General features: G+C 41.4%; 1 protein-coding gene across 15 annotated transcripts in view; it reads left to right on the forward strand.

Moving 5' to 3' along the window:
* Positions 1 to 27396, forward strand: part of ANK2 (ankyrin 2) — a 1556458-nt gene that overhangs the window by 967323 nt on the left and 561739 nt on the right. For all 15 annotated transcript variants that reach the window (XM_085641446.1, XM_085641452.1, XM_085641444.1 and 12 more), the window contains one exon: positions 15519 to 15617. In XM_085641446.1, the coding sequence (XP_085497572.1) occupies positions 15519 to 15617 (99 nt within the window). The remainder of the gene's footprint in view (positions 1 to 15518; positions 15618 to 27396) is intronic.

The raw sequence follows: 27396 nt of genomic DNA on the forward strand, positions 1-27396 counted from the left end.
CACACGTATTGAAATCATCTGCACCACTGATAAAAATCTCCGGTGGAAGGCCGATGGGAACATCTCTTCTTTTTCCTGTCATCACAAGGCTAACTGACATCTCCCTCTGCTCAGGGGACAGTCTACCCTGCTGAGATCCTCAAAGCAGGCTCAGAATGTCTTTCTGCTTATTTGAAAATGAATACAGACAGGGTAATAGTTGATTTTCTGACTGAATTTATCCGTGTTTTTACGGATAAATTCAGTTAGAAAATCAACTATTTCCCATTCAAAAACAAAATACCTTAATTATATACGACCACGTCTTTAACTCTCAAACACCTTGCACTACCTCTATAATTCAAGTGGCTCACAGATGCACTGCAGATAACCTATCTCATTAATATTAATGAGGTATGTCGCAATTTGCGACCCATTAGAAATCGCCGCCATCAGAGGAATGTTGGCCTGCTGAGGTCAGCAGAGTATCATGTTTGTGATTGCTTTTTAAAACAGCCTTTTTTTTTAAATGCAGCCTGTTTTCCATAAAGGAAAATGGAATGCATTTAAAAAGAAAAAATGAATCTTTGCGATTTCATTGTTTAAGAGTAGGCACTGGTTTGTGGGACCACTGTCTGCTCTGAAAAAATATTTTTATTTACATTCTCAAAGGGGAAGAGATCTTTTGGGGACCCTTTCTCATTTGCAAATGGGTTACCACCTACTTGAAATAAGTGGTAAAATGCGAATGTTTTGCGACCACATTTTCCCACTGTGATTCGGTATTAGGAAGGGATGCCCTAAACATGCCCCTTCCTAATACGAAATGAGTGGGTAATTGCAATTTCAAACTCCGATTTGGTAATATGTTACCGAATCGCAATTTGGGATTGATATCTTCCAAAATGCATTTTTCCGGTCGCAAATGGCCTGACTCTGCAAATTGGGCTGTTTGCGGCTGGAAAAAAGCTTGCTATATCTAGCCCAAAGTTTTTTAAATGCAGCCTCATATTCTATAAGGAAAATTGGCTGCAGTAAAAAAAACTAAAAGAAAACGTATTTTTAACTGAGAGGCAATTGCAGACCTGTAATCTGACCCTAGCATGCCACCATTCCTGTAATGGTCTCCAGTTGGGGGTGAGTGTCACATTGCAACCTACTTAATTAATATTCATGAGGTAGGTAGGATCCCACTCTGAATTGGAATTTTATGAACCAACCTATTACATAGGCCAGTTCATAAATTCTTTACTGATTGCAAAAATACTGGTTGCAAATTGAGACCAGTTTTTTGCAACCAATAATTAGTACATCCTCGCCCCAGGTTTCTAATCTGGATTAAGATTGTCTATCCTCCATCATGTTTTATTGTACTTACATTTCCTGGTTCATTCTATGTATTTATTCCTGTTGTTATCCCCTGATGGATTGACACACATTTTCTAGCTTCATTTTCCATTCAGTAACTCTGTGCATTTAGTTAACAATAGTCTGGGCAACGTGACTGAGCAGATAATTCTTTAAAGCATGTGGTCTAACTTTTTTCATAGCCCGCAACTGTGCTTCTTTGGCTTTACTAGACAATTATGTGTTTACTGTAAAGAAAATGATTTCTCCTTACCTTTGGGAAGCTGGTAGATAAATCACTTTTAACATTTTTCAATGTCTCTATCTTTATTTATGTATTTATTTATTCGTAGAACATACTACTCTCCTGATATGAAACATACCCAGCCTCACAGCATCTTGTTTTAACCAGGTATCTTTTATAGAGTTTGTGTTGTTTTGTTTTAGTTTGACTTGTGGGTGAAGCTGTCTGTCTGCCCTTAGGAGTATTCCTCCCTTTTCTCATACTATTGGCTGTTTGGTGTATCAATCCACCTCCAAGTGAATGCTTGCATTGCCTTAGAATAGAACTATTTCACATCTCAAAAGCAATGGAATTAGCACACATTAAATTTGTTATCATATGGATGCATCGTCTACAGAAAGCAATTGCTTTTTAATTTTAGTAAATAGCACACTGGCAATGTGGGCTCCAAACGGCGCACTGGTATGTAATTAATACAAATTCTGTTTCCTCCAGCGCTCTACTTTTGTGCCCCTTTTGCCAAGAGGCCACTCCAACACAAGGTCAAGAAATAACAAATGAAAAGGAGTGTTCAATTCTATGCAGGATTATCTGTTGCAAAATCAACAGATGGTTAAATTGTTCTCCAGCAATAGATCAAGTAGTCATGATGTGACACATAAAATTTATTTAGGAGTCTTGCAAGCTGCTTTGAATCCAATTGTATTCAATAAATGCCAATTTGACAGAAGAAATTCATTCAGCCCAGCGAAAGTGTTTCGTCCCAGTGGGGCTTCAACAGGGCCTAAAATTTAAAACATACATATCACAAATGATGTTTTATACATACAAATTATGCTACACTACCCATTCACCTGTTAACCATTTTTCCACAAAAAACATTCAAACACATTCCAGCAAGACTCCCTACCTATATACATACTAATATAATCGATGTACTGAGTGTTTCCATCATCCCAGTGTAAGTCATAGTCAATGAACAGTCATAAATAATACATTCTTAGAACCATAAAATTCTTGAATTCGTCACCAAAGTTATACCGAGGATTTTTAATTTAGTATTTTTTTCATTGCAATAGGCTTTTTTTTAATGTTTAGTCAAAACTTAAAATGTAAGCCAATCCCACTGAGTTTGTCAATGCTGTCTAGATAGTTCCAGACACAATATACCATCCAACAGCAAAGCAGGTACTCCATACAAGGGCAAGCTGAGGAATCAAAGAAGAAATAAGTATATGGTAAAACGATAATAGCGCTAATTCATCCTCTTGGAGATGTGGGTGTGTGAACGGAAGTGTGCAAATTAGAGGGACGCGAGAGAGTACATAAGGGCAGTTCTCTGCTGATAGGTGCAGATCATGCTATCAAAGTAAGCAAACAGCAAAAATGGGGTGATATGAGAGCTCAGTGGATTCATACACCTGTCCACTTTAGGAAGTCCATGAGTTCAGTCTAGGCATTTCTGCAAAAGCTCCTTGGGCAGGGGGCATCTTGTAAGTGCCAGTAACAATCATATTTTCTGTAAAGTTCATTAAAAGTAAAATGGCTTCATATGACTTTTCTATTTAAACATGCCTGCTAGGAAGTACCCATACTAACCTCTTAACATTATTTGCAGTGAGTATTTATTTTTATATAAAACTTTTTAGTGCAAGCCTAAAATCACCACATTTGGTTTCATGTTTCCTTTTGTCCTTTTTATTTTTGCAAAATAAAGATGCAGTAAATAAATGTAACCATCACACTAGCTAGCTCAGGATATACCTACTGCCTTTTCCAGTGCTTGTTAGGAGTGGCGTGCAATGGCGCTTGCCTCATTTTTGTTAAACATACTATATTCTTTAATGAGTCTCAGGGCATTTGGTTAAGTCTTTTTCAGCCATTGGCATCTTTGGTTCAGGAACCTTCAGCTATTGGCTTGAGACATTGCCATTCACATCTTGAAGCAGACCACAGGAGTATATTGGTCTTATCTTTTTCCATTTCCTGTTTGGATATATCCTTCCACCTCCAATGAAATGCAAGAAGGATTATTTTCCATCAGAACAGTACATTCCACCATCACACATTATTTCATGTATTGTAATGTATCGTATACGCCTGGCAATCCTTGTTTTAAATGTTTTGCACTGCAGCAGCCTTTTTTTTATTGTACCTGTCAGCGAATGTGAGCAAGAAACTTATTGGAGTTCCGAATTATTGTGAAAATTACAACCAGCATTTCCATAACACAAGGGTGTCCATCACGTGCAAGCCTAACGCTACCATGGGAAATCCACAAGGAAAACGACCCTTAAAATAAGAAAAGCTATTTATATCTCCATCGTCAGCCGCCTAAATACCACATCCATTTCTTTGTCGGTGAATAATGCAATTGTGCGGGGAACAATGCGAGCGCTGCTGCTTCCGAGACGCTATCAGCCGCCTGCCATCATCGAAGCCGCAGCTGAATACAGAAGATGGACAGGCGGTGCCCCTCACTGATGATCCCATTTATCCGTGATCGCAGTGTAGATTCCCGCCTCTTCCGGAGTCTAGCTCCAGTTTGTTTTTAGCAAAAGAGTGAAAAATGACGATACAATTTTGCAGAGAAGACGACTTTGGGGCATATTATCAAGAAACGGCATTAAAATTATCGCCGCTTTAGCGGCAGAAAACTGCTGCTAAAGCGGCGATAATGGGCTTGATAATATGCTCTTGAGAATTCCCATAGAAGCCCATGTTCTGGTGTCAACATGGGCTTCTATCGGAATTCTCACGGGCATATTATCAAGCCCATTATCGCCGCTTTAGCAGCAGTTTTCTGCCACTAAAGCGGCGATAACTTTAACCCCGTGCTTGATAATATGCCCCTTTATCGGCTAACTCATACTTTGGGTGTCTAGCTTTCAAGACAAGGTAGGCAGCTTCCTCAGACACAAATCACATTGAAAAAAATGTCAAAGAGAAATGCAAGTTTGGTAAAAAAAGAAACTGGAAAATAAGACCTATTAGTTTGCGTTTGTTGCATTACCTCTTAAGTGTATTTCACAGTCAGTCTGTTAAATGTAATAACATTTGGTAGGGACTTGACAGAAGGAAGTTATGCTTCAGAAGTAGTAAGGACTAGATAAATGCAATTACAAAGCAATTCAGTATTCGGTTCTGGGATGCTGGGTGGTGAATGCAGTTACCCCCAGGAGATGTCAGGTGATGCGCGCAATGTCATTTGTCTAACATCAAGCGACAATCGCTGTTGGAAGGAAAGACATCAAATTCATTGTAAAGTTCGGAAGCCTGAAGGACTGATTTCAGTATTCGTCTTGGGAGCAAATTGTATGGCCTATATTTATTTGTCTCCATTATATCTTACGTATCGTTGGAAGGTTGGTAGGGAGCAGGAAAGATGAGGGTTCATGTTTTGAACTAGGACGTAAACATCTGTCCCTGTTTCAATCAAATTGCAAAGGCGCTGTATATGATCTCCCTTTTCCCGGTGCTGATTTTACTAAAATATGTATTACATACTCAAATATAGGGGCTTTAAGTCATGTCTCTTCCTCTATTGCTCTGTTATTGTGTCATTTACATTTTGCTTTACCCACTACAGCATATAGCATTGGGCAGTGGGTCAGCCTACTTAAGCCACTGGTAACTTCACTTTGCATGTCTGCATTTTGATCTCTCATAAGGAGCACATCGGCACACAAGCTAGTTTCCTTCAGTGCCACTGTTTTTGTTTTTACTTTATAATTACTTTAGTATTGCCTTTGTGCTTAGAGCCTGATGTCATAGCAGGACGTTTCTGATGCACATTCCATCTTTATTAGATCCCATCTCCTGCCAATGCTGTTAAAACATTTTTTTTGCTTACTTTTCTTACTCCTGCTATTTCACATAATACCAGATTGAGTCAGTTTGTAACTGTTCTGTGTTAAGCTTTCCTCCAATGCCAGACTGATTTACTTTTTCAGATCTGTGCAAGCCAAGACCTTTTGATTTTACTCAAATTATGTGTATAAGCTTTACTTCTTTCTTTCTTTCTTTCTTTCTTTCTTTCTTTCTTTCTTTCTTTCTTTCTTTCTTTCTTTCTTTCTTTCTTGTTTCTGTCTTCTTTTCTCAAAGACAATAGGCTTGCAACCAATGCCAGACTGATTGACTTTTTAGGCCTTTGTTAGCCAATACCTTTAGATTTAACCCACATTTATTTTTCTTTCTTTCTTTCTTTCTTTCTTTCTTTCTTTCTTTCTTTCTTTCTTTCTTTCTTTCTTTCTTTCTTTCTTTCTTTCTTTCTTTCTTTCTTTCCCTTTCCTTCATTCTTGCCTTCTTTCTTTTTTTGCCAGCACGACAGACTGATTGACTTTTTTAGGTCTGTGTTAGCCAAGACCTTTTGATTTTACCAAAATTATGTGAATAACCTTTGTTTGTTTGTTTGTTTGTTTGTTTCTTTCTTTCTTTCTTGCCTCCTTTCATTAATGCCTTTCTTTCTTTCTTTCTTTCTTTCTTTCTTTCTTTCTTTCTTTCTTTCTTTCTTTCTTTCTTTCTTTCTTTCTTTCTCTTTCCTCTTCTTTCTTTGTTTTCTTTCTTTCTTTCCCTTCTTTCCCTTTTTTCTTTCTCTCTTTCTTTCTTTCCCTTTTGCCTTTTTTCTGTCTTCCTTTCTCAAAGACAATAGGCTTTTAACCAAAGCCAGACTGGTTGACATTTTTAGGTCTTTGTTAGCCAAGACCTTTTGATTTTTACTGAAATTATATGTATAACATAGTTATATATAGGAGTTTCAGTCAGACTTCATCAATTTGCCTGTGGTTAGTGCCATTCACATTTTCTTCCACCAATTCTTTGGTGTAAATAAAGAAATTTGGACATCTGACTTGCAACGCAGGTATTATGAATTAGGTTTCTGCTCTTACCACGAATTGTAACATTCCAGTACTTTTATCATCTCAGCACTGCAGTTGTTTGCAATTAGGAATGCATGTAATGTGCTGAACGAGAGCATATAAAGCGCAAAATGTGTGTCATTTACAGTGCACCATAATTAGCTGTTAAAGTATGTAGTGCTACATTTAAGGCATTTGAGTGGCATGAAAAGCCAGCTCCTGCATTCTGATAGTGTAACAATTGTTTCCAGAACCCAGTGCTGCCAAATACACACTTCCTGCTGCAAAGTGCACATTATAATGTGATTGTGTCTGAAAGTATACATATTTTTGTATATTTTTATGTTTGTACATAAGGGGGTAATAAAAAAAATCCCATTCAACCTCTGCCCATACCTCCACTCTCTGACTCATCCCAAACCTGCCCAAATCCATGTGATGTTGGTTCTTGGGAATGCTTTAAATATGACCGCCAGCTTGTTGGCCATTTCTAAATTCTGTGTGGCATCTCCATCAGGACGACAAAGTAATTTATTCCATCATCCTGGAGGAGAAACAGGCCTCCTGCCAAAATATAAATTGGCCCCATAGACATTTTTGGCAGCAGTTTATCCAAAGTTCTCGGTATCCGTAAGGTGCATATTTTGTGAATGTGAGTTCAGGAAGCTCGAACCAGCTTATTTGGTATTGCATAAGCACACACCAGTAAAGTATGGGGGAAGCGAGAGCCCAGGACCAGGCCTAAGACACATCGTTGCCAAAGTCATGCTGTGATGATTTGAAGGCATTAAGGGCCTTCTGGATGTTGCAGAAGCTGGATCAACTTTGTGAATCTGAAATAGATGTAAGACATGACAAAATGTGACATCAGTAATCTGGGGCGTGAGTGACACATAATTATCAATTAAAATCCCAAAGATTTGTATTGGAATGATGTTAAGGAGAGGACAGAAACTCATGGAGGAAAGCAAATGTATCTTTTCCACCTTGGGCACATTTTGTAAATATAAAAGCATACTCATTTGTTTGGGTTACATTTTAGACATTTGGTCAACATCCAACGGTGTGTGGACAGTGGCATTCAGTAATGAGAAGAGGAGGGTGCATGGCCCTTTGTGACTCTGAAGTAAAAACAATATCATGTGACATCAGTAACCTGGGCCTTTAGTGATACATAATTATCAATGGAAATACCCAAGTCTTGGATTAAAAAGATTTTAAATAGAAGACTGAATCTTAGGTAAGAAGGCAACATACAGCTGTTCCACAATTAGGACACTTTTAAGATATGCATGATTACTAATTTGCTTGGGTTAAGTTTAATACAGTGGGTCAACATCTACTGATGTATGGATGATGTCATTGATGTAATGCTTCTGGCAGAGGGGAGTGCACAAGAGTTTAAATTGAGAATCAGCTGGGTATCATCAGCATACCTAACATACTTATCATAACATGACTGATGAAGAAAAGTGAGTGAAGAAACTATAAAAATGAGATGAGTCAAATGGAGTGATGGCTGTATTTTGGTAATGGCCAGTGAAGAAAGATTCAGAACAAGGATGCTGATGCGAATATAGCTTCCACAGAAATTCGAATGAGGAGAGGTGGTCGATACTGCTTAAGGCTATAAACACATTTAAACCAGCACTCTACACCTCCACCAGACACATCCATTTTGAACTCATCCAGGAATGAAAAGACTACCAATTTCACCTACTCTCTACTCACCACTGGTCAAAAAATCTGATTAGAGATTGTCAACAATGTCATTTTTTTCAGCAAACAGTGAAGCTGAAGCATGATTCAGACATGATCCTATTTCTACATCATGTTTGGTGCTTGATTTACATACCATTCATTTTCATGAGTCAGCTCTTGCATGGGCTCTTAGAGCCATGCCCAGACCCTTGGCTCGGCTCTGGCTCGGCTCTCCATGTTAATTTGTTGGCTCGCCCACCTCGTACCACATCCTTCAACGTTTCGCACATTGCGTTAGGGGATAAGACTATAGTACTGTATATATTTTTACATTACGTGACTAGAAAGAGTCAGCTTTTTCTCCCACTACTTCTGCCAGCTTTAACCTCGTGAAAATGATGTGTGGTAGGTACGTGGATAAAGTAATTACTACAAATCTCAGGATCAAAAGCTTATGAGTCGGGCTTTGTCAGGCTCTCACAATGAGTCTCTTAATTGGGTATCTATGTATGATGGTCCCCATTCAGTATTTTATTTTATTGTAACGGAAAGGCTCTGGTATTGCTTGTCACACTGGTTCATGCTTGGATCCTTGTTTTATGCCAAAGAATTCCACTTAGCGCTGGTGTAAGTATCTCAGGGCAGAATGGGCAGTACTTGACAGGAAGGCTCTGCCCCAGCCATTTCACAGTGAGAGATATCATCTTCGTCTGACAAGGTCGGAGCTTTGCCCGACCTTCCAGGGTGCTATAGAAGGGAACACGCTGCCACAGTGGCAGCTACTTCCACAATTTTAATTTTCTGCAAACGCAATGAACCACCTCTTAATTAAATCTTCGCGAGAATTTGTTAGAAAAACAGACAACACGAGAGTAAAAAATACCATTTGCCGTCCTCTGAGACAGTTTACAGTGCATCGCTGCTGAACGATTTGCTTGTAAGAAGCCTCGTTTCTAATTAAATGAAAATAATGACAGCAATGGCAAATTCCTGTTTTATGAACCTGAAAGAATACCAGTTTCCATTGCTATGGATGAAAACAAAACATTACATATTTTGCTAAACTTAGATATTTGTTTTCTATATGCCAATAGTGGTGTATGTGTGTTTTGTTTTTCAGTGAGTGCATGTAATGCCCATCAATAAAATAGGATTACAAAATAAAATATTCAGCAACCTGATGAGATAGTCCAGTGGGCTGATACACACTAAAAGATAACCTGTGCTCACCCTACGGTAGCTTGGCACAGAGCAGTCAGGCTTATTTAAAGAGGTAATGTGTAAAGTATTTGTGCAACACCCCCCCCACACACACACACACACACACACACACATGCATGCACACACGCATGCATGCATACACACACATACACACACACCACAAAACGACTCCACACAGGTTTGGAAAAATACTTTATTATATCATAAACAAAACAAGACCATAACAACAAAAATGCAATGTATAGAAGTTGAGATATTGAATTTTAAAAGAATAAATGCAATAAAGGGCTTAGAAGCAAGTAGAGCTAAAAAGGTTAGTTTAGGTCATGCTGGACTGGTGCAAAGTCAAAGTTAGGGGCGACCTCGTGGAAGCGCAGGCCGGCTACAGCACCCCCACAGGCTCCGGTCAACAAAGTACCTTTCCTGGTCGCAAGCAACAAGATGCATTCATCTTCTCCATGCAGTGAAGGCGATGCGTCAGTTCCGAAGACGGGTGCCAGAGTCAACAGGCATCAAGCGATGGGCCAGCTTCTGCCACACAGTCGAATGGATGCGTTGATGTCACCATGCTGCAGCAGTGGTAATAAGCTATCCGATGCATCAATCTCTGGAGGCAAAGCGCTGGTTCTGATGCAATGCGCCGATTTCACTTCTGCAGCCAGTCAATGCGCTGGTTCTGTTACACACAGGCAGGATATGCTTCATAATCCATGGTGCAATTATCTGGGCCACTTCCAGTGAGCCAGGCACAAGAGCAGGGGTAGAGTCTTTGATATCCCTGAGTCTCTAGCAAGAGGAGGAAAGCTGACAAGCACTTGGAGTTCACTTGGGGTGAAGGCAGAGTCCAGCTCAACTTCAGCAGAGTCAGAGAGCAGCAGGGCAACACTAGAGAAAAGCAGGCCTTCCAAGTCTGCAGTCCACAGATGAGTCCTTCAAGCAGCAGTCCTTCTGACAGACTTTCTGGTCAAGATTCAAAAGTGTCTGATTTGAGGGGGTCAGAGACCCAGTACTTAAACCCCAAAGTGCCTTTTGATTTGGAGGTGACTTCAAAGCAGCTCTCTGAAGTGTACAAGTATCCCTTTCAACACAGTACTGTCTGCCAGGATATCTGTAGGGTGTAATCATTCCTTTGTGTGGGGACAGGACACTACCTGTTCAAGTGAAATGTTAGCCCCTCCCTTCCATTTTACCGAGGCAAGGCTATCAGAAAGCAGATGTTGTAGATGGGTACTCGGACACACCTATCCTTCCTGTGTTGTGGCTGTCTAGAGGGAATGAACAAAGTGTAACTGTTGCCCACCCCAGATGTGTATTGGAGAGAAATAATTGCAGAGAAATATCAATTTTCTAAAAGTGGAATTTCTAAAATAGTAATATTAAATCCAACTTCATCAGTAAGTAGTATTTATCAATACCGTTCCAAACATATGAAACATGAAAAAGCTACTCCTCTCAGATCAGGACTTACAGCTTAAAAGTGTATTAAGGAATTCCGAGTTCTGACCTATGAGAGAAGTAGGCCTCACTGTACTGAAGCACGAAATAGGCTGTTTGTCACTACCAGGACATGCAAAACATTAAGGGACAGATTTACAAGCCCCTTGCGTCAGTTTTGCACCGTCGTTGCATCACTTTTGTGACACAGCGGCAGCGTAAAAGTTGCGGCCCATTTACAACATGACGCATTGAGGGAGATGCGTCACGTTGTGAAGCCCTGCGCCACATTAAACCTGCATCAGGTTTAATGTATGCAGGGTGGGCGTTCCGTTGCAGGAAGCCCCGTAAAAGTGATGCAGTGAAATCTACAAGATTTCACTGAGTCACTTTTACGTCCATGCTGCGTCAAAACCCTGCGCCTACTTGAAGCAGGTGTAAGGAGTGATGCAGCATGTTAGGCATAGGGCGCCCCTGAGGATTGCTGGAGTTGCGTCATGCTTGCGACACGACTCCAGCAATGCGTGACTTTTCCATCAACAGATGCGTCAGAATTTCTGACGCAACTGTCAATCCTTGCGCCATGGTGCGCGTATTGTAAATACGGCGCATCCATGGTGACGCAAGTGGTTTGCATGTTGGCGCAGGGAAAGTGACGCATCTCTACAGATGCGTCCCTTTCTTGTAAATCTACCCCAAAATATTTCCTACCTTTTACTTTCATAGTATCCTGCACTTAGGGCTACCTAGGGCCTATCTTAGGGGTGACTTATGTCGAAGGCAAAGGGAGTTTAGTGCTTGGCAAGTAGTTTTAAATGCCAAGTCGAAGTGGCAGTAAACTGCACACACAAACCCTGCAGTGGCAGACTTGAGACAAGTTTGAAAGGCTACTTATGTGGGTGGCATAATCAGTGCTGCAAGCCCACTAGTAGCATTTAACCTGTAGGCTCTGGGTATATGATATACCACCCTACAAGGAACTTATAGGTAAATTAAATATGCCAATCATGTATTCACCAATTATACACGTGTTTAGAGGAGAGAGCACATGCACTTTAGCACTGGGTAGCTGTGGTAAAGTGCTCAGAGTCCCAAAGCCAACAAAAAGAAGGTCAGAAAAAGAGGAGGAGTAAGGCAAACTGTTTGGGGTGACCCTTCAGAGAAGGTTATGTTTTATATAGCACTTTCCATTCCTGACTGCCCAACTGGACATCATCATTTTAATATAAACAGGTAATTAGAACAACATATAAGTGGGACAATTAACAAAGACAAAAAAGGAAGGACTCAGGCATGATAACTAGGGCCTATAGCATTACTAAGTAGTTAGACCAACAATTACATATTTTAAGCACCATTTGGTCAACATTAAGATTGTGTCAAGGTGCAAAGAGTCAACGACATTTCGATCCACTTGTCAAAATGCTGGGATAATCTTCAGGACAAGCCTGAAATCTTGTTCCAACTTTGATCCACGAGGGTAAATCAAGGAGTAGCGGTCCAGTGACCGCAGGAAGCCGTAACCACAGTGGTCTGGGTGTACAAGCGGTGTTAGATGTACTAAATCTCAAGCATCAGCGAGCAGCCATACCGAGCCCGGCAGACCAACGATGAGCTTGTGATGATACGATGACCATAGAGTATGATGGTCGGGTTGGATTGCCGACCGTGTTAAGAAAATTATACGGATAGCCTGGATCACCGGTCACATGTAAGTGGCCTCGATGCTGCGGGTTCGAGTGAGGCGTGATACCGCGAACTGACGTGATGTGTTACTCATCGCCCGTCCACAACACTGGAGGGAGCCCCCTGGAGCTCGGGGACACCCCTACACTGCGGGGGCAGCGAGAGCTATTTTTACGCCACTGATTCTATCCAGTAACCGCTTACTTCCTCCAGACCTGGAAATCGACCTACACCATCTAGTTCTCCTCTCAGTGTCTCTCCTCCTGCCTTCCCCACTTTCCATGTGCATCCTCCAGGGACACTTCCTCAGCTTAACTCCACGCTGTGCCATCCCCTGCCTCTTTATTGTATCCCTGTACTGCCATCCCTTCCAGCTATGCTACCAGGCTCTGTATCTCTCCAGGATTTACATCAGTCCTTCCCTCATTGCTTCCCTGCCTTCGTCCTTCTTCCAAGCTTGTACCCATTTCGGTATTAAATTGCTTTGCCTTTTACTGGTAATAGGTCCATATTTCTGACGTTAGTACTTTATCAAGATAATGTTTGTATTGCCTTTGTAATGATGTGTTCACGAACACCTTTTGTCCAGACTGTTCTATTAATTAACTGCTGTGGTAATTAGAAAGAACATTAAAATTATGTAATCTAATGTATTTATCACCGGTTGCAGGGCAATGCCTATTGTATTTTCAATTTGGTGTGTGTAATAAAATGGCTAAATTAACTATAAGGGACTAAACCCATGCCTTGTACACATACATTCCCCATACCCTTTTCTACTTTATTGAGGTTTTATTATATAAGACACACATTCTTTGATTTTTCACACTTTTTTTTAACACTTACTGCTTTTCATTGATCATGTAGCTGGGTACCCTCTTTAGGTTACCAGGTGTTTTTGATAGGATTATAGTCCCATTTGTAATTTGAAAGCAGGAGAGCAATACGAAGAAAGAGACATTAGACGTGTAGTGAGTGCAAGATCGATGCCCAGGTGTTTGGACAGATAAATCCCCAATGACTGCTAGCATACCCCATATCACTTATTTATACTCTGGACCTGGTAGGATATGCCACCCATCACCGTAATCCAAAAACCACGCTGAGGCTTGCCCTAATCACTCCCGGTGCAAGAGAAAGAGCCTATAGTGAGAAAGGACTGACTGGGGTCAGACAGGAAACCCATTACCAGTGAGATAGACCTTCCCTCTTCCATGACCCTTTCTCATTTTATTAGCACAGGTACAGTACTTTTTTATACGCTCAGACTAATAAATGGACATGGAACATATTTCACCAACCAATGAGACGTCACATAATTGAATGTGCATTGACACCCATGCCTTTAGTCCATCCTTAATTGAAATTGCTCTGCAAACGAGCTAAAACTCTAGTACACGTGAAGCCTCCATCATATGTCAGTCAATCTGTCTGTCTCTGTCCTTTTTGTCATACTCCTACCCTGGCCATGTATGTAAGCCTCTTTGTGTGCAATCTGACAGGAAACCTGTCGTATGGACATTTACATTTATCTCTTTGTGCATTCTCTGTATGCATGTGAATCTCCGTATGTTGGTCTGGGAGGTAGTGCATTTCTATGTTGGTTATTTTGTGTGCATACGTGATTACATGGGGGTGGCAGATAAGCACGGTTGGCTGTGGTCTATTTGCATCGGTACTTACTTGTGTGTATAGGTGTGTAGGTCTGTCCATGTATTTATGTTTATATATGTATATGCATAAATGTATTTTGATATATGTCTTTATTTGCTTGTCTACTATGTGTCTGTGTACGTGCACTATAGAAAACCCACATGCAGTGGTATTTGCATTGCTTGTTATACTTTGGCACAAAACTGAATGGAGTATTTAAAGTGTAGTTTTATCGATATCCCATCCTACAATAGGGAGGATTAATTTTCTGTCTTTTTTTGACACACTATTCCCATTTTAAAACTATTTAGCATTACATTTGCTTTTTTGACATCGAGTAACACAGATGTGTGGTTGTTGTGTGAAATTGTAATACTGGTTTCAGAATTGAGCATGTTTTATAATTGTGCTCTTTCTGAATTTGTAGAATTGTTAATTTCTATTTGCACCTTTGATTACATTTTTTCATTCTATTTAATGAACTGTGCAGTAGCAAGCAACCTAGATCATTTTCAAGGTTACCCCAATCCAGTAATCACCTGTGAATTATGTGTATATATTTCAGAATGTTAAGCCCAAGGTTAATACATTTAAAACGTCTCTGGTTAAATCTCATACAGTTTGCTACAAAACAGCAATTTAAATTCTCTCTATCTTTTTGAAGTTATCTGGTTTAACCACTTCCTGATTATCCAATTGTACAATGTCAAGCTTGTCCTCATGACCATTGTATATAGCCTACAACACACTAGTCAACTTGAAATAGTCAGTGTTTTAAGAAGGTACACATGCCATTATCCTCAATATGTTCTTAATTTAAGCTCAGGTCAATGTTTTCTGATTTACTTGTTCATTGAAAGGATATTAAGGGTATGATGTACTTAAACTTTCTGAGACAGATTCTGATTTGACTAATAAATTGATTATGGCTGCATTGTTGTGTTGATGACTAAGATATTTGTGTAGTTTATGTTTTTGGTTGTAATTTGTTGACTCACGCCTGATGATGAAACTGGGGTACAGACTTGAAATATCCACCTTTGTAAAAATTAGCAGGGAGAACCAGATTGCTCCTGTCTCATACAATGAATGATTGTCCCAGTTTCTGAATTTCCTGCGATTAAGACATCTTTGACTATGAAATACTATATAAAATCATGCAGAAACAATGGTATGAATTAGTTCAATCCAGTATGTGGATCTTTTGTCTTTGTGCCTCCAAGTGCAGGAAGGTTGACAATACACTTACAAGAAGCATGTCTGTTAATAATAATAATCAATATACTTAGTTAGAGCTTCATCTATGTGGTTAAACCTCTATGTGATGTACATACAGTGTGTTTTGATGATCTCAACTGCCTGCAGGTAATACTTTGTTTCTATTCTGTTTGTAGAATGGACTCAATGCTCTGCACCTGGCTGCCAAGGAAGGCCACGTTGGCCTGGTACAGGAGCTACTGGAAAGAGGTTCGGCGGTGGATTCTGCGACTAAGGTAATATTGCTGTGAGTCTGTCCGAAAGCAAAGGTTACTGTGATGCTAAAATAAAGCAAAATATCAATTTCATTCCAAATCTCAAAACTGTCTTTGGAAAACTTTTTTTTACTCCTCTTAGGTCATAGGTGTTTATTATAAACCTAAAATGCATTTAGATATTGCAGAGGTGTCACATGGAAACTATAATACAATAGCAGAACTTTCTACACTACATCAAAAAATAAATGGCACCACTAAAAATGTAGGATTTGCTAAAGGTGGTACCAAAGGAGGAGCTATTTCAAGCACACTCCAACAGCTGTCTTAACATGGTAACTCTTTTTCAGTGTCCCACAGGCACCAGTTAGTCAAAATCAGATATGTGTGAACCGAGAAAGCTCAAGCTCCCTGGAAATATTCCATCACCTGATCTCCAATTTTAGGGAGTGCACCAGGGCCAGTGAATACCTCTTTGTTGTCTGGTGTTCAATCTAATAATGCCTTATTGTTTACAGTACAGATTCACACACTGGTTAAATACATATTTTATCATCTTAGAACAATTGCTGGTAAAGTCTCATTGATGTTTGATTTGGTTCATTAAAACAATGTACATCTGTCATTGTGTAATTGTTCAATATACCCGCATTAACTAATACATCATCGTATTTGAGAGAATACTGAGAGGTTTCATTATAGTTATTGTTTATAATCAATAGAGACATAAAGCACAGCTTATCTGCTGCATATGACAGTTATTTTATCAAATTAAAATGAGTGTAGTTTGCTTTTTCACAACAGACTATTTTATAATGTTATAGATCTGGTAAAGCATTGCAACTGTGTAACCAGAACATTCGTATGCTGTTTCTCCTACCTGCCATGCAAATTTATAGTGCTGTCTGTATGTGTTGACAGGTGGGGTGTTTCTTTTGTTTTTCCAAAGCTATGTAGACATAAATTATTGTATGACTTGATTCACAACATTAAGGAAGCTCTTCCAAACAGTGTATAACAGTATTCAAAAAGTATTTATTGAAAAAAAATTAATTTACAATAGTCCATATACCACCTAGTACCTATTCTAGGTAATATATGTAACAGGTGAAAATATTCCCACTTTCTGATAAAGTAACACATTATAATCCATGAACACTCCCTAAATTAGGAGACTGCAACTGTTCAACAGGTTAAGAACTGACGAAGCAGTACATATAAGCACTATAAAGCATAATCACATCTCAGGTACACTTACACTAGCTCTTGCTACCTCCAAAACTATTTGTAAAAGTTGCTTTGGTGTTTCTCTAGATCAACCCAAACGCATTTGTTTTTTTATTATAATAGTCCGTATTTCTCAGCTGATTCTGAAATTGGAACATGTCTCATGTTTGTTTCAATGTTTGTGTGAAGTAATGTGCAGCTCATAAGATAAATGCACATAAACAGTGTCATATTATAAAGAATGTTTGGGGTTTGCAATGTTATATTGTGGCTGGCGACTTTTTGCTTTGTGCTTAAAAGATTGCGCGTTTCAGAGCTTTGCGCTCCTTGCTCCGTGAGCAAGGAGCACGAAGCTCTGAAACACGTTGGGATTTGTGTTGCGAGTCAATAAACACGTCTTCACATTTGAGCTGCAGCACTGTGGTTTAATCAGTGTCGATTTAATAAGATTGGACTGTATCTGGTATCCAATATTCACTGGATTTGGTGAATATTTGGGGTTTCGTCACCCCGCCGCGAGTTCTCCGCAAAAGTGGCTTGGGCGAAATGGCGGAACTTTGGCTGTAGGATATATATATATATATATATATATATATTCTTCATCATCTTACTGCCAAAGCTTCCCCCAGGCCTGCGACGCTGGTGCCGTCAGTGGTGGCAGTAACCACTTCAAATAATTATGATCCCGTTCCCCCAAGCAAATTCCGGAGGAGAAAGGGACAGCACACCAGGAAACAGCACAAAAAGACTTTTATTTGTGCACTAACTTAATTCAGGACGACGTCCTGAATTAAGTTAGTGCACAAATAAAAGTCTTTTTGTGCTGTTTCCTGGTGTGCTGTCCCTTTCTCCTCCGGAATTTGCTTGGGGGAACGGGATCATAATTATATATATATATATATATATATATATAGATATAGATAGATAGATAGATAGATAGATAGATAGATATTCACTAAAAACAAAGGTTATAGGAATACTATAGCTAGGTAAAACTATAATAATTTCAGCAGTTTTAGTTATAGTTATCTCAAGAAACTTGTGACCTAAGGTAACTATAACTCACGCCCCTGCCATGCACAGTTTACTGATCAATAATTTAGACTTCAAATATTGCAGTGATATTTTCAATGGTGTCATGGAAGGTGTCATGACCGATGTAATATGTGGGGTAATTAGCAGTGCTTGGCGACGGTGCAAGTTATAGTTACCTTAGGACACAAGTTATAGTTTCTTGAGATAACTATAACCATTACTGCTGAATGTCTATAGTATTATGTGTGTAAAATCTGAACCTAACTATAGCGTCCCCATAGCCTTTGGTTTTTTTGTGAAGTTTGAAGGTTTTTTAAATTCTATTTCCTAACTATAATGCCAATGTAAACTTTTTTCAACATAAAGTAATATTTAAATACCATATACAGCTGCTACCACGCACAGGCTTCAGTGTTTGGCCTATCGTGGGCCAACCCTCACATAAAGTCAACCCGCCATGTGGCCTACCCCCTGCATGCAAACAGCCCCACAATGGTCACGGCTAAAGCCCCATCCTGGGCACCCACCACTCTTTCATTGGAGAGGGTGGGGTGCCCCAAGGCCAGCATTGATCCCGCCTGCAGGGAGCAGCTAAAATTACTGCTCCCTGCTGACAGGAGCTATCTTTTTGTCTGCTTCCCTGCCCGATGTAGTGCTGGCGGGGAAACAGATGAAAAGTCAGCTCCCATTGGGTGCAAGCAGTTTTTCATGGTCCAACCTCTGGGAGCTGACTTGGTGTTTGCTCCCGCTTGGTGAGAGTTTAGAAATTGCTCCCGCAAATGGGGGAGGAAACACAGGTTTCCCTGCCTGTGCCAGTGCTGGCAGGGAAAACGCTATGTCCAGGGGGTGGGCACACCGGACATAGCATTAGTCGGCCCTGGGAGATGGGGTCTCCAGGGACATTAATGGCTCAAGGAGGGGGGTGATGTGGCCCCTCTCCCCATTGCATATATGGCCAGGCTCTAGGGGATGGGGTACTCAGGGCTGAAATCGGCCCGGAGAGCGAGGCTGCATGCCCCCTCCCACTTTTTCACTATGGCCAGGCCCCAGGGTATAGGGTTCCTTGGGACGAAATCAACCTGGGAGGTGGCTGTGTGTCTCCCTCTTATTTTTCCATAAGGCTATAAGGTTGGGCCCCAGGGGATGGGGTCACTAGGGCTGACCCCCACAAATATATATCAATGATCCCCCACCGGACATGCCACACCCCAGGGGCTTAAATCCATATGGGAAATTGGATGGGAAAAAAATGTTTCGGGACCACCCATTTTTCTCTGCCCCCCACTTGACAAATCTACCCAAAACGTACTAGACAGCAGCTGAAGTGATTGGCACACAAGTTTTGAACATTTTGTAAAGATTCGTCAAACGGCGTCAAAGTTATTAGCAAAATAAAAAAACGATTTTCCTATGGAAACTAGGTCCTAACTATAACTAGCTGCTGGTGACTGCCAGTAGGTAATACACACACACACACACACACACACACACACACACACATATATATATATATATATATACTGGGTAGAGCTTAGTTCCAGTGACAGTGTGCACGGGAATCACGTCTGGGCATACCTGTACTACCTGGGGTGACACACTAAAGTATACAAAAAAGTGATGGTGGGAATGCTTTAATTAATCTCAGCCACTGATAATTACCCAGGCCACATCCCAAACCATTGTTATTTTGCACATGTTACCTCAGCTATATGCAAACCAGTCTCAATCCTGCTCCATTTGGAACAGTCCAGCCTGAACTGCTATGCCAGGTCCTTCCCAAACTGGAACACAAGCAACCCAGAATCCAAAGGCCATGCACAGCGGGTGGTGGCAACCCCTGGTGGGGGTTGGGTGTAGCATCTGGCCAGAGGTCTGGTCCCACATGGTGGGGGTTTGGCTGCTTGCAGGGGGTTGACTGCCTGCGGGAGGTTGGGCAACTGGCCAAGACTTGCAGCTAGCCCTATGGAGCACACAGCTGTAGACTGTGCATGGTGGGCGTGTCTTTCATAGCTATGTTCACAGAAAAAACAAAAGTTAAGATGGCGTTATAGTTAGGATGATAATAATATCTTACTTTGCATTAAAAAAAGAACTCAAAAATTCACTGACAGTGATATTCAGTGAATATGCATATATTTCAAGCATGAGAAAAATGCTGATTGCCTGTAACAATTTAGTACAATTGTTGAGTGAGAGGAGGGGCGTCATAACTCACTCAAGGCTTCACCTCTCTTGACACATGGCTGTTCCCCGCACTTAACAGTAGTATTAAATAACATATTACACTCTGTGCTTCTGCATATTAATTACACAGTGGCAGGCTGAACTGTGTAGTTATGATTCAGACACTCTTTACTTTGAAAAGGTATTTTTCGATTTGCATATAACTTTTGAGCTCATAGATGGATTTGCAAGAAATTTTGCAAATCACTAGCTTAGTTAGAGGTGTTCCAGCGTGCAAATGTTTCTGCAAATCCTTGCGGTGGAAAGAAAGAGTTTGAGGTGGAAAAAGAAGTGATTTCCCATTTTGTATCCCAATGGAAGGTTTGCTCGTGCCTACAGCCTACACTCCTGAATGGATTTACAGCAAACTTGGCATGATAGTAGAGCTACACTGAGAAAGCATGTTGTTGTTAGTTTCTGTTTCTGTTGGTTTTTGGTATCTGCCCCATAGTGTAAGAGATATTACCTTTTTTTTAAGTTGCCATGTGGATTCAAAAAGGCTAATACTTTTGTATATCTCTGCTATTTAGACTTTGTATATCTCTGCTATTTAGACTTATGTCAGTCACATTTGAATTTACCTAACTGTGATTGGCTGGAAGAGTTACCATGTTATGTAGCTGAAGCCTCCTGCATTTTGTGAAGTCTCAGTTCAGATATAGTTGGCTATTTTAGACTCAAGCATACAATCAGGGATTCACTGATGGATTTTAACATGCTCACTGTCATTGACTAAGTGACACAACAATTGTGTCAAAGGCACATTTACCTAGTCATAGTTAACTCTGGGTGGGTAACTCCGCTCCGCCAGTGGAGTTTGCGGAGATTTGCCTACTCTGCACTCCGTGGTGAACACGGAGATAGGCAAAACTCTGCCTCCGTGGCAGAGCGGAGTTAGCCGCTCCCTCCCCCCTTCCAAATACTTTAAAAATAATAAAAAGAAGGCACTTACCTGTGTTTCTGCCACCTCCCCTGCCTGGCCGCTCTACTTCCTGCTCCTCTCGCATCCTTTTTCATAAAAAAAACACTACGTTGCACGTCTTGCTAGTGCGTATGAGCAGGTGCAAGACGTACAACGTAGTGTTTTTTTCAATGAAAAAGGACGCAAGGCGGCGAGGAGCAGGAAGGAGAGCGACCAGGCAGGGGAGGCGGCAGAAACACAGGTAAGTACCTTCTTTTTATTATTTTTAAAGCATTTGAGAGGGGGGAAGGAGCGGAGCTATGTGTAGCTCCAAGGAGTTTTTTTCAAACTCCGTGGAGCTACGCGTAGAGGCAATACACAAGCTCCGCCCACGGTTAGTCATAGTCACACACAGTGTTAGTATTTTGCCACTTACTCAGACACACACTGGGGGATGTGAACATGTTCTTCCACATTCACTCAGTGACACACCAATGGAGTTAAATAAAGGCATAGTGAGATGGTCAGACTCACACACATGGGCATGTGTTCGAAAACTGCAGCTCACCCAGGCACACACTCGGGGGCAAACTAAGGAACCTGAACATGCTCACCATCACTCACTGAGACACAAACTGAGGAGCCCCCTAAGGTACTTGAACATGCTCACCATTACTAATAACGCACCACCAGTGATGCACCATTGGAGTGAAAGGCACATGTATGTAATCAGAGTCACAAACAGAGACATGTGTTCGGCCACCACCACTCTGTCTGATGCACACTGAGGGTCAAAGATAGAAACCTGAACACGCTTACCGTCATTGACTCAGTGACACACCAATGGAGTCAAAGTTACCATTAATAAACAGATTTTTATACTTCAAAAGGCCAGATTTCAAAGATTAACACACAGGAATGCACATTCTCAAAGAATCAAGGAACAAGAAATTAAATTGTTGTAATAAGTAATAATTGTTCATATTTATGAAATGCAGAGCCACACTTTGCTTAAAATTTCTATTTAACCCTCCATTATTATTTATAAAAACAAACTATGAAATTCACTAAAAAAACAACAGTTTTTAACTAAGTTCTGGTTCTGGCAGTAGTGGCTAAAACTACGGAAATTCACCAGTTATTGTTTGTGACTCAAACTATTACTCAGGCCTTCCTTGCACTGAGCATGACCGCACATATGAAATAAGTTATGATACCATAAGTGCAATAATTGCTGATATCATTTATGACCATATCAATGTTATCACTGATTATATCAGTGTGCCTATTAAACGCAAAAGAATATAAACATATATATGGGTAACAACCAAGGCTCAACTCTCAAACTTAAACCAAATGGTATTTGCATTGCACTGTTGTCTCAGACAGCCTCACATAAGCATAGAGGTACAGTAAGAGAGGCATGCAGGGATAAACATTTGCAGCACACCACTCACTCAAAAACACCTTCTTAGACCTGTCAGCCTTAGGGTGGTCTTCCCCCAAATATTTTGCCTTCACTCTTCCTGTTAGCTGAATTCGTTTTTGATGGGTTTTACAACTCGTTGCACTTTACCACTGCTAACCAGTGCTAAAGTGCTTGTGCTCTCTCCCTTAAACATGGTGAAAGTGGCTTATACACAATTGGTATGTTTAATTTACTTGTAAGTTTCTAGTAGTAAAATTGCATATCTGCAGTACTGCTAATTGGATATTTTTCATCTTGGTCCAGAGGTCGAAGTGGGCGGGATTGGAGGGGCACGATGTGCCCATATTTTGCACATTTATGATAAACAGTTTCCCTGCTTTTTAGGTCTCGCCTAGCATTGCAGCACGCATGCACTGCTCACTCTGCGAGGCATATTGTAGTAGAGGAGATTTCCGAAGTGGAGTGGAAGCCCCGCCCCTTGTTTCCATTGGCTTGCGTCATCGTCCATGCTAAACGCTGGATTTTGATTGTAAATGAGGCTTCTTAGTCCCTCCTTGTTACCGCCCTGTCTCCTTCTGGGACGGCCCATCTGGACTGGATCTTTTACTTGTAGCGTTACACGGTGTCCTTTAATTACTGGGTAAGCACTTTTTTTATCATTTGTGTAATGGGCGTTTAACATTGCGGCAGCTTCAGCACTAATAATGGCTGCCATGTTATTGTTTTGTAACTTGTTTTATGTAGGCATCGCGCACGCACGCCTGGGCAAGAATTATGGTGACTGCGCCTTTGTTTTATTATTTACGGTGCGGAACGCTGCCCCATGCCTTTCTTTTTATGGGTATTTGTTTTTTTCTACAATGGTGGCACCATGCTTTTTCTTCTGTGAGATACTGCTGCCTCCCCCCTGTGGCTCCAGCTCCATTGCTTGTAAGCATTTGTAGCTTGCACGATCGTAATGACCGCTCAACCCCCCTACATCCCCAAACTCCACCCCCATGGATGGCGGATGTGCGGCTGGCAAGACCGCCGAGAAAACATCATGTGTGCACTTTAATTTTTGCTATGGCGGTCGCGCGTCAGCCATCTGCAAACTGTTCTGACGTGATCTCCTTTGCCAGCGTGCCGCTCATTAGGCTGGTTTTCACTTAAAAGTTTCTACTACCAGCCGTCTCTAAGGGCAATTAGGAATGGGTGGATTCGTGCATCAAACAATTGTTTATAAAATCAGCGCGACGTGATTCCGGTTTAACAATGGCAGCAGCGTCGGCTCCTTCATATGTGAGAAAGTGAGCAGGGCTCCCTCCACACATCCGGTATCTGTATAAGTTTTGTCTTGTAAAGACACTCTCTACCCGCTTAACCGCCACACAGCAAGCTGTGCTTTCTGGGACCCGATCATAAGGTTTGGTTTTTGTTTCTGTTTACAGTCTGCACTTTGCAGTAAACGTAATATCTTCCTCGTGTTTTAGTCCCTTTTAAATGGCTCCCGTAGGAAAAAGAGCGTGTATAGCATTAAATCTGGTGATGTTTCCTGAGCGTGCAAGTCTTTTCAGCATTCCCGGTATTTAAAGATGTACACTTGATCTCTGTCCCCATTTCCCACATTCCGTTCTAACTTAATGTGATTTGCACGATGTCCACCTCATGCTTGTTTCATATGTTGTTCCTTACGTTCTCCACCCAAAAAAATCTTTATGTGCGTCTGTGTCCTCTTCTGTTTTTTTTCTAACATTTCCTCCCGTCTTTAGTTTCGCCCCGGTCGCAGGGGTTAGGACTACTTGTAACATCCTTGGTGCACTGTGTTCACTTATCAAAATATTCCCAACCCTTTTTCTCGTCAGAGTGGATTTTTAAAAATGAAGACAATATTTCCGTCTTTTAATTTATATTGTAGCGCTTAGTGAAGCGCTGAGCATTACCTAATGTAAGCCCTCAATGGCCTCACAGTAGATGTCACAAGTCTCTAGCACATGTCAAAAATGTAACCCTTCAAAGGAAAAAAGATCTATGCCTCGCACTGCTCCTGTGCTGTAGCACTTAGTAACTCCTCAGCATGCTTCATCTGATTGTTGTAGCGCCTGATGCCCACAGCGGCCCGGGTTTATAGATAATATAATAGGTGTGTTGGGGTCCAATGAGGTTTGTTCGTGTGCTGATCCTTTTATATAGAAAATACTACTGAAGTGTGAGTGTTAACACCTGGAGGCTGTGCCTCAAAGCCATAGGCGCTATTGGAGTTTCCAGCCTGGAGCAAGCTTACTGTAGACGAGGCCCTTAAAATTGACTGCCTTTCCACTGACACATGGCTTTGTATTTGCCCTCCACCATCTGCTGCATAACCAGCAGCTTTTTGCGTAAACATAGGTTTTACTCGCACGGACCGACATGTTAATGCACTGCACATAGAGTATACAGCCTAGTGTTCACGCTGAAAAAGGTAACTGTCGCTTTCCTGCTTTTAAAAGCGATATGTGGGCACTCAAAGAAGTGACACTGTTGACTACTGACAACCTCATGAATGATCTGGGGTATGAACGTTGAAGGAAGAGCAGCATAAAAAGTCTTCAGTTATTCAGACCGAGTACTTGTTTACAGCAGCAGTCATGCCAAGGAGCTTGCCGTTTTAAAGATTCCCGAATATGTTGCATATTTTGTCTAGCCTTGTCCTTGCAGTGATAAATGAAAGAAATGAAATTAATTAGATTTTTCCAATAGGTGATTGTCTTGTCATTAGGTTTAGAGGATTTTGGGCGGAGGAGTTTGTAAAGGTGCGAGAACTGGTACCCTAATTTGTTAATGTTTGACACATATCGGGAGATTGATGGTTGTGCGGTGGATTATTTGGTTTTAGTCAAGGCCGTTCTGATTTTAAAAAAGTTGTAGAATTCAGTGTCAGTGTCACTCAAAACATGCTGGGAGAAAATCTTCGGTTTTATAAATAGGCTGCTGAGCTGTACGCTAACAAAAGAATTTTCCTTCCTCATCTCTGCATTTATGAGCACAGAACTGAGATCAGTTCACGATAAGGACCTACTAGATCTGCTACTGACCGCAGCAGTGAAATTGGTCCTAACCAATTGGAAAGACACAAGTAAGACTTCATACAAAAACTGGTTCAACTGGATCACGCATCTCAGAGGAACGGACAACATTGCACTACAAAACTCACCCTGGAGACCGGCCTCCAGAGGGATGTGGAAATCACTCGACACGTACCTAGACTTTTATGAACCTCCTTGAAAACAAGTCATGTCGGCGAAAACACATCCTGGTCCCCCTTATGTACAGACAAGTGTGTTTAACCGGGCGCAACTACTATGGCCCCATGGGCCTGCATGTGGGCCAGCATGTCTTCCATTTTCCCCACAGTAAGCTAGTCGTATGTCAGATTCCCAAGCGATTAATAGAGATGTAACTCTCAGAGCCTGTACCCCTTTTTTCTTCTTCCACACCTTTCTTTCCTGCCTTTTTCTGTCAGCCTTTCTCTCGTTTTAAGCAAATAACGTCAAGTGGGGTTAGCTAAGCAAACGTGTCATAATGTCTTAGGACACTGTTGTATAAACTGCGACTGGCTAACCTTGAAACAGAATTGCTAATGTTTCTGCATAAAAATAAATAAAAACACTTTAGGCATATTTACAACAGACGGCGATAAATATCGCAAAGCGCGCTTAGCGCTTTTATATTTATCGCCGTCTATCGCTGGAATTTATCGCCATGCTTGTGCTCTATTAACAATGCATAGCGCAATGGCGCTATAAATTCCAGCGATAGCGGGGTAATCGCCGTTTTGCAGGGAACATTGTTGGTTTTCCTGCGATGTTCCCTGCAAAACGGCGATATGCTTGTTGATACGAGCATGTGGCCGCAACACAAGAATCCACCTCCCATGTTAGGTATGGGTTAGTCATGATTTTAGCAGACGTTAGTTTTTGGCGAAAACAGCGGTTTTTGCCCAAAACTAACTTATGTTAAAATGCGTGGGCCACCTTGTAAATATCACGATGTGCACATCAGTGATATTAACAAGGTTGTACTGCCCAGTGACGCCCACTTTGCATCTCATTAGAGATGCAAAGGGAGGCGTCGGAAAAAACGGTGCTAACATGCGCTAATGCATGTTAGCACCCTCTTGTAAATAGGGCGATATTTTTATCTCCGTTTTTTGGCTTTAAAAGTCAAAGAATTGATGGACAGAATGCACACCAATGTCATACATTCACCCCAGTACAGAGATCTGGGCCTAAGTCCATCGTCTTTTTGTTCACCATGCCATTCCAATTGTAACCCAGCCATATGCAACCAAGTCTCGACCCTCTGCCCAATGGTAACAGTCCATGGTAACAGTCCAGCCCGAACTGCCAGGCCACGTCTTCCCTGGTTCTGGAAACAAGCATCCTAGGACCAGTTTCGGGGTTTCTCCCCTCATCAGCCAGGATAGCTTGACTCCAGTGGCATGAAGAGCACAGCACCCATGTCTGGGCATTTCCGTCCCACTCGGGGTGACAAATGCTAAAACAACAATTGATGGACAGAATGCAGAACAATGTCATACATTCACCCCAGTACAGAGATCTGGGCCTAAATCCATAGTTTTTTTGCTCACCATGCCGTTCCAGTTTGAACCCAGCCATATGCAAATAAGTCTTGACCCTGTGTCCAATGAGAACAGTCCAGCCCTAACTACGAGGCCAGGTCCTCCCTGGACTGAAACCAAGCATCCTAGGACTGGTTTCAGGGTTTCACCCCTCATCAGCCAGGATAGCTTGACTCTAGTGGAATGGAGAGCACGGGACCCACGTCTGGGCATACCCGTCCCACTCGGGGGTCCCTTGCTCACTGTGCCACTTGGTTCAAGCTAGCCTGGCTGATAAAGGGTGACATACCCTGAAACCGGTCCCAGGATGCTTGTTTCCAGTCCAGGGAGGTCCTGGCTTGGCAGTTTGGTCTGGACTGTTCCCATGAGGCACAGGGTCAAGACT

Source organism: Triturus cristatus, chromosome 2_2 (genome assembly GCF_964204655.1).
Source record: "Triturus cristatus chromosome 2_2, aTriCri1.1, whole genome shotgun sequence".
In the NCBI taxonomy this organism is placed as follows: domain Eukaryota; kingdom Metazoa; phylum Chordata; class Amphibia; order Caudata; family Salamandridae; genus Triturus; species Triturus cristatus.